This window comes from Sprattus sprattus, assembly GCF_963457725.1.
Source record: "Sprattus sprattus genome assembly, chromosome: 16".
Lineage (NCBI taxonomy): Eukaryota > Metazoa > Chordata > Actinopteri > Clupeiformes > Clupeidae > Sprattus > Sprattus sprattus.
The window spans coordinates 30,122,358-30,133,400 of record NC_137914.1 but is presented as its reverse complement, the minus strand read 5'-3'; the positions used below and the strand labels follow the sequence as shown (position 1 = coordinate 30,133,400).

The window sequence follows — 11,043 nt, the reverse complement described above, 5'->3', positions numbered from 1 at the left end:
AGCTCAAGTTCCGCTGTGGTTAGCCAGGAGGGAGAGATATCCCCAGCTTCAGACGTCAGAAGATACAGAAGACTGGTGCCACCCTTTGAGGTAAAGGTGCCGTTCAATCCAAATAATTCCACCGTGAGTAACAGAACCAGAGAGACAGTTAAAAAATCTTCTGTCAGGCGCAGAAACAGAAGAGTGGAACTGCTCCAGAGCACCATTGCTCAGCCTCTTTTCTTCAAGCCCAAACCTCCTGCAAAGGCAGAGACTTGCTCTAGTCTCCCAAAGGCTGAGGAGCCTGAGAGGACAACCGCTGCTGTCAGAACCAGAGTCAGAGCCTTAAAGCCATGCCTGACCCTAACTGATGAGGCTCTTTACAAGCCCAAGCCGCCACCGAAGGCATCCAGTTCCTCTGTCTTTATCCCCAGCGCGCCCTCTCAGGAACCGACTCCACCTCCAGGCGGAGACAGAGCCAGCCAGCGAAACCAGAACCACATGGAGGAACTACACCCTGAGCTGAAGCCTCCCAGAAAAGGCATCACACACTACCCATAGCCCCCACCCCTAGAGCAATTCAGTCAGAGTCAGATCCGTGCGTTTGTTGACAGTGATGCAAGCGCCGTGACGACCTGTGCCGCTGCTTCATTACCCTGTCCCGCCAACTGTCTGGGAGGTGACCCCTGTTGGAGCTGCGGGCGGAGATGCATCGCCGTGCTGATGGGTGGATACTCTGCATGCCAGCTCCCCCCCTACAGCGGCCCTGAGCTGCCCAGAGATGATGCCTATGTGTGCCAGGCCAGCGGGCGCTCAATAAGGAGTACCTCAGGATCCTCATCCCTCCCCTCATCCCCGCCCTGGGAACCACAAACCTGTCCACACCAGGCACGAAGAAGGGAGGTTAGGATGACAGCAGAAATGTCATCTTGGAGGAGGCCGTCCCTCTGGAGAAGGTCCCCTCTACAGGCAGAAGAGTTCTTGGTCTTGACAGCAACCTCATCACCCTGGATCTACTGAGGCCCAACCCCTTCACCATGAAAACCCGACTCCCTGTTCGAGGTTACCGCGTCTTCAAGCGGTGAGCTCTGGGGATAACCCCCCTTCAGTCAGTCCAGCGCGCCCCTCTGTGGGAGAGTGACCTCTCACCTTTGCACCCTGTGAGGGACTATCCCACTGCGCTCCCGACCAGAGGGGCTGCAGCAAGAGGTAGGACACTGAGCTATTACAATTCCACTTAAACAATATGTTTGCCGTTTTCAGTATGGTCCTTTCAATCAAATATTATAACTTTTTAAAACATCTTTTTAAAACCAGCTCTTCATAGTCCAAAGTAAAGTAAAGGCCAGAGCATAGTATTGGCTAGTTCTGTTCATAGTCCCTTATTATGTCTGTTTTAGAATGTTCCATTTTGTAACATCAATGTTCTCCCCTAAAATCGAAAAATTGAAATGCTCTATTTTATAATATTGCTTAGTGTTGCATTATGTGTCCTAACTCTTGGCTGTGGTGTTGTAGTGTCTGAGTTTACATTCCGACCTGTTCAACTCTAGCACAGACCCAGTGAATATGGACTCTGTGAAGCTGACTGAAGGACTTAAAGGAGTGTGTGTGTCTGAGGGCGTCTGAAGAAGGACAGGTGAGACTGATCACATCATCTCCAAGGGCAACATAGCACACAGCAGCAGACTCTGGAACTTTTGGTGGTTGGAGCCTTAGATTGTCATCATGATCTGCTGTGGAATGTAGAGTGTCCGTTTGTGTGTAATGTGAAGTTTGTTGAGTAGAGAATTTTGTAGATTTGAATAGAGTAGTCTGTAGAGATCAGTAGAGTAGTCTGTAGAACATGTAGTGTTAGCGAGTTTAAAGTTTATATTGCTGTTGAGTTTTTGACGTGTGTCATCTCTCTGTGCAGCCCGCAAGTACAAAAGTCCCCCATTTACACATCATCGGACACACTGACACACTGACACACTGACACACTGACACACTGACACACTGACACACTGACACACAGACACACAGACACACACGACCAGTGGATATTCCTGGAGCTGAAGCACAGATGACTACACAGCAGGCCTTGAGGCTACATTGTTGGCTCCATAACCACTAGCTTCATTTTCAAACCTTTTTTCTTACTTCTTTAAATGGACATAAAATCTTCTTAATTCTCTATTAATGAATCAATAAAGTCTTCTCCAAAAACTACATATTCTGATATTTTTGTACAGCATTAGAAAGAGCAATGTCTGTGGACAATACTGTAAGATATGAACCAAGACACATCTATAGGAATGTGTCCTTACTGTACTGCTCTTAGCCATCCCTTATTGTACGGGTGTCAGAAGGACATGGCACAAAGAAGAGGTTTTTCAGTAGAGAAGAGTTCAGGTAGAAAACATATTTGTGTTACTTACTTTGGAAGGGGCATTAAAGATCAAACCCACACAAGAATGAAGATTTTGTATCATGTATGTAAGACATTGTATCTGTTGGAGATGAACGATTTTGCACATCATAAACATTACTTTGACATTGAAACATTAAAGTATGACTTTCTAGCTGCGTCTCCCCGAAATGACTTGTCTAGGACAGGGCGCAATGGACTAGAAGTTCATAAATTGGAGCTTTGGCATGGTTGTTTTTTTCTCCTTCTCTTTCCTCTTGTATACGTCTGTTTCCATCTTTTAGAAAAAGGGAAAGGAGTTGTTTGAATTCTAGCTTAATTATTGCAGAACATTCTTACACTGCAAAAACCAGTAAATTTATTAAAAAACTATTTTTCACACAAAAACTTGAAACAGTAATTCAATTTGGATTCTTGAGACCTCGCAAAAGTACTTTTGTCACTGGGAACAATAATGCTGTTATAGTAGGCTTGTTCCACAGTCTAACACACAATAAAACCAAGCCTATGGACAGGATCTGGTGCGTAACACAAGAAAAAAAATTGGACTAGTGCTGAGAAGTATTCCAAGGAGACCAACTGTGACAGCATGAAGACAGTCTACTACAGCAGATGACTTGGATACGATCTGAGCCGAATATTTCTGGAGTCGATCTGTACAGTTATGAGGTTGTGGCCGACCAGCCAAATCAGGTAGCTTCCCTCACCACGGTTTACCACAGGACTCCAGGAGGTCTACTGATCTACGCATCACATTTTCTTTTTACAAAAAGAAATACAAAACTTTTTCAATTCGCAGTAATATTTACGGTTACATGGATTTCACTGGGGAGGTCTCAAACACTCTCTTACACTCACAGACACAGTCACTGGGGAGGTCTCAAACACTCTTATACAGTCAGTCTCTGGGGAGGTCTCAAACACTCTCTTACACTCACAGTCACTGGGGAGGTCTCAAACACTCTCTTACACTCACAGTCACTGAGGAGGTCTCAAACACTCTTACAGTCACAGTCACAGTCTCTGGGGAGGTCTCAAACACTCTCTTACAGTCACAGTCACTGAGGAGATCTCAAACACTCTCTTTCAGTCACAGTCACAGTCACTGAGGAGGTCTCAAACACTCTCTCACAGTCACAGTCTCTGGGGAGGTCTCAAACACTCTCATACAGTCAGTCTCTGGGGAGGTCTCAAACACTCTCTTACAGTCACAGTCTCTGGGGAGGTCTCAAACACTCTCTTACAGTCACAGTCACAGTCTCTGAGGAGGTCTCAAACACTCTCTTACAGACACAGTCACAGTCACTGAGGAGGTCTCAAACACTCTCTTACAGTCACTGTCACTGGGGAGATCTCAAACACTCTCTCACAGTCACAGTCTCTGGGGAGGTCTCAAACACTCTCATACAGACACAGTCACTGAGGAGGTCTCAAACACTCTCTTACAGACACAGTCACAGTCACTGAGGAGGTCTCAAACACTCTCTTACAGACACAGTCACTGAGGAGGTCTCAAACACTCTCTCACAGTCACAGTCACGTGGAAGGTCTCAAACATTTCTTACAGTCACTGTCACTGGGGAGGTCTCAAACACTCTCTTTCAGTCACTGGGTAATAAACAAACAAACACACTTGTAAATTCAGTTGTTATTTTGTTTCAAGAATGAGAGGTGAATTTTGTGTGTGTGTGTGTGTGTGTGTGTGTGTGTGTGGGTGTGTTTGTAGGGTTTGATGGGGTGAATGAGTTGCTTCACCAACATTGGTCACAAGCCACTACTGGTAAACACATGACACTATGTTTGTGTGTGTGTGTGTGTGTGATTGTGTGTGATTGTGTGTGTGTGTGTGTGTGTGTGTGTGTGTGTGTGTGCGCGTGTGTCTATAATGTCTGCGTCACATGACAACAGTTACTGTAGCTCCAATGGCAAACATCAAAAGCAGTGCAACTCGAACCACTATCACAAGGGGCACTGTAGGCACAGGATCTACACCTGGACCAATATCTGCAAATAAAATGAGACACTAAAGAAAACAATTTTGACCTCAAGGGAAATCTGTATGGCGCAATGTAAGGGTATGATAATTGTATGATAATTGCCTAGGTAGAAGATAATGAAATCACATACAAGAGGCATAACTGAGTAAATGTCTAGTTTATTGTCCAGGATGAGGTGTTCGGCTGTACAGGAGTAAAGGTGTTTCTCTCTTAGTTCCTCTAAGCTGACCTCCAGACTCTTCCTCATTTGGTATGTGTCATCTCCATTAGGTAGCAGCTCCCCCCCAGTGATCTGGTGGTCAGACACGGGCGGGCCGTCTCTGAGCAGGGTCAAGTTGATGTGACGGGGGTAGAAACCAGTGGCCAGGCAGGTCACTTTGGCACTTTGGTCTGGGAGTTTTCTCCTGGAGGAGCCTGACTCTGGGTTTCACTGCAGAGGGGGAATCAAAGTGATCAGTACAGCACAGTTCATAAAAAGTCAAACCAATGACTCCCTACAGGAAGTACACTTAATCACTGAATCTCTGAATTCAGTTCAATCGATTGCAAGAGACAAAGAGATGACTATCTTTTTTATCACAAATATTTTCTTCATGTGTAAGCGATTTCCAGGGTTTTGATGCAGATAGAGTAGTAGGTTGTTGAAAAGTATAAGTCCAGGGAAGGATACAAAAAAATGTCCAAGGCACTAAACAAAGCTTTATGGAAGAGAGCCACTGTTGAAAAAAGGCATGTGGGAGTCTCCATGGTCAAGTGGAAGAAGGTTCTGTGGTTTGATGAGACCAAAGTGGAGCATTTTTTAAACAGTGGCTCTCTTCCATGAAGCTTTGATTGGTGAAGAACCCAGGCAACAGTTGTTGTATGCAGAGTCTCTCCCATACCAGCTGCTGAAGCTTGAAACTTCGTCAGAGAAGTCATAGGTGTCTTGGTGGCCTCTCTTACTAGTCTCCTTCTTGCATGGTCACTCAGTTTGTAAGGACGGCCTGATCTAGGCAGATTTACACATCTGCCATATTCCTTCCATTTCTTGATGATGGATTGAACAGAATTTCAGGGGATGTTAAGTGCCTTGGACTTTTTTTTGTATCCTTCCCCTGACCTATACTTTTCAATAACCTTTTCTCTGAGTTTCTTAGAGTGATCTCTGGTCTTCATGGTGTAACAGTAGCCAGGAATACTGATTACTGAATACTGACCAGTGAATGGACCTTCCAGACACAGGTGTCGAGACACATTCACTGCACACTGATCCCCATTTCACTAATTGTGAGACTTCTAGCACCAATTGGCGGGACCTCGGTTGAATAAGTTCAGTATTTAAAGGGGGTGAATACTGTGTAGAAATCTGTTTTCACTTTGACATTAAAGAAGGCTATTTTGTGGATATTTTTGTCCAAAAAGCCAACTTATATTGACCATGACTGATTTATAAAAGCAATAAAAGGGTAAAACATCCAAGGGGGTGAATAATAAATAGGACCCACCCGGCCATCTGGCTTCATGCCATCCCCACACCAACACCAGACCACTGAGTAAGAAAAGGACTTCACCCCCCTTCTCCATCATTCTAGGTCTGGAGTCAGACACAGGGAGTCTTCTAGCTCACTCACCCAGATGGCGGAGGCCCTCTCTGGGGTTATAGAGGGCTGCTACCTCAGCTTCAACTCCAGATGTCCTCTCATCTTCCTGTGTGAGTTTGGGGTTAAATCCATCACACTCTTAGTCTATTAAAGTCCTATGTTATCTAGTCATTTATTATGTTCATTTGACATCCAAGAGTTTAAAATTAAGTCAGCCAAAAAGGTTTGGATACAAACCTCCTATGGTCCCCTGCAGGTGCAGGTTCAGGCAATGTGTTATTTAGAGACGAGGAATACGTTTTTGCTTCTTTGTCTCTTAAGTCTCTCCTTTTCTTTCCTGTACTGTTCTTTTGCACAAACTGCCCTACTAGAATCGAATGGAAATATTGTGCTGGGCATCTATTCCAACCATTCAAAGAAGTTTCTTGTGATAGGAGAGATATGCTTAGGAACATGAATATATAATGTTCAGTAGTAGACATGAATGAACAACTGCAGACGTTCAATCGTACAAACTGACTTGACCCCAACACCCTTCTATCATCACTAACTGTTATTCTCTGTCATAGCTAAAAATACCACACAGGAGTTTCAATAGGAGTTGTTATTAAATCAACTTCAGAGAGCATAGCTTACTGAGTGAATGCGTTAGATAGGTCGATTTATAATGTAACACAAAAGTGTTCAGGTGAAACGGTTAGATGGGTTGTTTATAATGTTACAAAATAGTTTTCAGGTCAATGAGTTAGATGAATTTATATCTACACATTGTTCAGGTGATTCTCTGCTAGATCTGGACCAGATGTGTAAATACTCACTTGTGGCACACCCAGCATCCTCTGGGATGGAGCCCAGAATCCCCACTGCATCTACACCGTCTGCTCCACCACCTGACCCATGGGCTCTGGGATCTCTGCCTCCCCCTCCGCCCCCTCTGACCCACCCTCTCTGTTCTCTGGTGCTTTCTCTCCATTTACACTCAGTCTATTCCTTGCACAAGATGTCTTCTCCAGGTCTGAATTTATCTCTTCCTCCACTTTATCAGTCTCCTGCTGTCTGTCATCTCTTCTGCTCTCTTGGTTCTTGTCCTCCTCAACATCCTTTTCCTCGTCTGTCCCTCTCAGTGTCTCTTAGGACTCCGCTAGTCTCCTCTTTTCTCGCCCCACTCTGTCTCTTACCTCAGCTCTCTTCGGTCTCCACAGGAGAACTCTTATCGAAGTGGTCTTTGTCTGTCTCACTCTGTCATTCTCCAGCTCACTCCTTAACCTGTTCTGCTGCTATGGAAGCCTCCTCTACCTTAACTCTGCTGCAGGTAAAAGAGCCCAGAACTCTCATGTCAGCACTACTGATAAACCAACCCTCATATTTCTTGCTACAGTAGGCTACAGCTTGTACTTAACAGTGAATTATTTAGTAAGATATTTCCTTTTCTCTTTTGAGACATTTGCATTTTGCTCCATGGTCTGTAGGCTATGTGAAACTAAAGCCAAACAAACAAACACAAATCTATAAATGAAAATGTAAGAAAACTGTGAAATTCTACAATAATAATTATAATAACAAAACGTTTAAGACAGATTAGCGCGAAGTAAAATCATGTTGAAAAGGCTGTGCACTACTTCAGAAAAAAGAATTATAAACTAAAACAAGCACCATGTTGGCGGAGAAGTAGAGTGCGTCATCACTCTGCGCCGAAAACAGACTCAACAGCATGTGTAGATTATGCGAGCTCAGGGTCATGGACTGACAGGACTGAGTGCATTCTGTTTTTAAAATAAATGTACGTAAATTATTGTAACAAAATGCAGCGTTTGTTTTCCTATAAGTCATTTGTGTCTGGGGCATCTTTGGTAGTTGGCGTCGGTGTAGGTGCTGCCTTGGTAGGATTTAATACTAACGATGAGAGCCGGGGACTTAAATCACACCGAGGACTTCTCGAGAGGGTCCCTGTCATACCTATCCCCAGCGTTGATGCCGCTTCCAATTTGATACCGTATCAGCCAAGTCAGGCTGGGGTCTCCAAATCTACTGCAGCCATGAAGTATGGGTTCCCATCTCTGGCAAACATTAAAACCAGAGAGTCTTATGTGACATCTTATGACCCCAGGAATAGGACTGCCGCGTGGGTCATAGAGCAACTGAACCCCGAAACACTCACGGGGTCCTCAGACCGGAAAAATTGCGATTTCAAAGCTGATGATTCAGTGCATATGTACCATAGGGCGACTAATGCAGATTACAAAGGAACCGGATTTGACCGAGGGCACCTAGCCGCTGCTGCCAATCACAAGTGGAGTCAGAAGGCAATGGACGACACGTTCTACCTCAGCAATGTGTCACCGCAGGTGAGTTTACAGGAGAGAATCACGAGGTGGAAAGATACGTGATTGACATCTTAATTAATGTGTGTAACCATAGTCTGTTAGATGTTTAAACTGCCATAATATTATAGACCCACGGGTACCAACATTTTCTTTTCTTCTTTTAACTAGGATCCCCATATGAATCGGAATGCATGGAATAACCTGGAGCAATACTGCCGCTCTCTCACAAAGCATTACCTGAATGTGTTTGTGTGCACTGGACCCCTCTACCTGCCGAGGTAATACTGGGAAAAATAGCAAAGTGTGTTAGAGATCATTGGACCTTGATGTTGACATAAAACTTGAGGCATATGCAATTACAATCTCTTTTCATACCCAGGCAAGAACAAGACGGGAAGCTGTACGTGAAGTACCAGGTGGTGGGCAAGAATCACGTTGCCGTGCCGACGCACTTCTTCAAGGTGCTGATCCTGGAGAAGCAGCGGGGGGAGGTGGAGCTGCGCTCCTACGTCATGCCCAACATGCCCGTGGACGAGAAGATCCCGCTGGAGCGCTTCCTGGTGCCCATAGAGAGCATCGAAAGGGCCTCAGGGCTGCTGTTCGTGCCCAACATCATGAAGAAGACCAGCGCCCTGCAGGCCATCACCATGGGCCCCTCATGAGCCTGGAGCCTGGAGCCAAGAGCCTGGAGCCTGATGTCTGAAGCCTGGGGCCTGGAGCCTGGTCTGAGGCTGAGTGACTTGGCAGCGCTGATCAAGAGTGATCAAGCATGTGTCAGTCAAAGCGACTAAGCATTTGTACAAGGAGGAATGGTGATATCTGTTAACTGGTGGGGTTCTGTTACCTACCATTGTGTGTATCTATACTTACCAGTCTCATGAGCGTTGAATCTGTGTTGGCAAACTCTTATTACTGTAGTAACAATTTCTGTAACTCTTTCTGCACCCTGAAGACAGGGGAACTCAGAGTCCATAGACTGTCTGTTACAAGTCATCAGAATAATGTTGTTATAATGTACCATTCAGTGCTAAATGAATAATACTCTCAGGATCAGTATCAGCAGTGGAAATCATCGCTGTGCAAGTCTTATTCAGAATAGCCCATATGATTAATGTGTCACTCTTAAGCCTAATTTATACTTCGGTAGACGACACTTTTGAAAAGGTCGCCGACACAAAAAAAAGTGTCTTCCAGGCCAGGTTTGTTTATACTTCAGGTGAACAGTCGCCGAGTTCGTCATAATGGGAGAGGCGCTAACGACATTTTTCTGCCACTACATTTTACTTTTTGAAAATCAACGGCGCGTGCCGTCTATCTAGCTAATCACACTGACATAATTATGAAGAGTGTATATAAAATATACATATACATTAGTGATATATATATATATCCGTTTTAACAGGTAGGTATTATTTGTGGAGGAAGCAAGCTATAATAAAGGTATATGCTAATCTAACATACACTACATAAACTATTAAAACACGATACAATGAAATTAATACGTTCTTATTTTCTTTGGTATTTTTGTATTAGGCTATTCAGATTTGCAATGATGATTTCTGGCCTGGGTAAAATGTATGTTTTCAAAACAAGTCAAACACAGTTGTGGACCAAGATCTGAACTGCTGCCCAGCTGCTGCAGCGTGCGGAACCCTTGATTGTAACCGCGTTTGAGACGCGCAATTCTCTCCAGGCGCCTCCACTTTCTCATGTGGAGGACGCAGCTTAAGCGCAGAGACAGGGTTTGCCCGTCTCCTAATAAAGTTGGCGAAACAAATGCAACATTCGCTGATTAGCCTACCTCTTGTTACCAGCAGACACACGCACAACACTTTCCAAAATGGCATTGCATTGAATAAATCAAGCCTTTGATGTGCTTTTAGCATGCATGCTTTGTCAGTGCTTAACAAGATCTGCGTAATGTCCTGCGACAATCTGCCGGTGATTTCCTTCTCACGATTGGTACCCTATATTCAAAAGCAGAGTAGGCTAAGTTAACAAATAGGAAAAGTTATATGCGTAAAGGCCCGGTAATATGGAAGTTTATTAGACTCTTTATTCAAATGGCAATGCATTTGTCAAATGGCAATTCAATGCGCAAAGTGACAATGCAATCCGGAATTCAAATGGCAAACCAGTTGTCAAATGGCAATTCAATGTGCAAATGACAATGAAATCCGCAATTCAGTTTGTATTATTTTGAATACAAATTTGAATGAACGCTTATTGCATTGCATTTCATATTGACACGGTTTTTTCGACTCTTAATTCAAATGAAAATGCATTTGTCAAATGGCAATTCAATGCGCAAAGTGACAATGCAATCCGCAATTCAAATGGAAAAGCAGTTGTCAAATGGCAATTCAATGTGCAAATGACAATGCAATCCGCAATCCAGTTTGTATTATTTTTGAATAACAATTTGAATGAGCGCTTATTGCATTGCATTTCATATTGACACGGTCTTTTCGACTCTTTATTCAAATGGGAATTCAATGTAGTAGCTAAACAGCACCCCCAGTATATTGCATAAGCATTACTTGTCATCACGTTCTTTTTGTTGCAAAATTCAAATGAAAATGCAATCTGTCAGTCGCCCCATCAAGGCGGGTCCCTACCCCTATAACCAATCAGCGCGGGTCTCTACCCCTATAACCAATCAGCGCGGCGTGTGTCAGAATTGGAGCTCGACGTAGTGCAGAAGCCCGGTGAATTCAAACAAGATGGCGGAGCCTCTCGTGTCTGTTATTGGA

At 44.2% G+C, this 11,043-nt stretch overlaps 1 protein-coding gene across 1 annotated transcript; it reads left to right on the top strand.

Moving 5' to 3' along the window:
• Positions 1–7,680: 7,680 nt before the first annotated feature.
• endog (endonuclease G) lies at positions 7,681–10,072 on the top strand. The gene is made up of 3 exons (XM_080853279.1): positions 7,681–8,311; positions 8,459–8,568; positions 8,670–10,072. Exons 1-3 carry the CDS (start codon positions 7,745–7,747, stop codon positions 8,950–8,952), a joined length of 960 nt encoding a protein of 319 aa, XP_080709405.1. The 5' UTR covers positions 7,681–7,744; the 3' UTR covers positions 8,953–10,072.
• The last annotated feature ends 971 nt before the right edge of the window (positions 10,073–11,043 follow it).

Coding starts and splice junctions, on each gene's coding strand:
- endog (XM_080853279.1), top strand. CDS start 7,745: ATGTACGTAAATTATTGTAACAAAATGCAGCGTTTGTTTTCCTATAAG. Junction 8,312..8,458: donor TCAGCAATGTGTCACCGCAG/GTGAGTTTACAG, acceptor TCTTTTAACTAG/GATCCCCATATGAATCGGAA. Junction 8,569..8,669: donor GGACCCCTCTACCTGCCGAG/GTAATACTGGGA, acceptor TTTCATACCCAG/GCAAGAACAAGACGGGAAGC.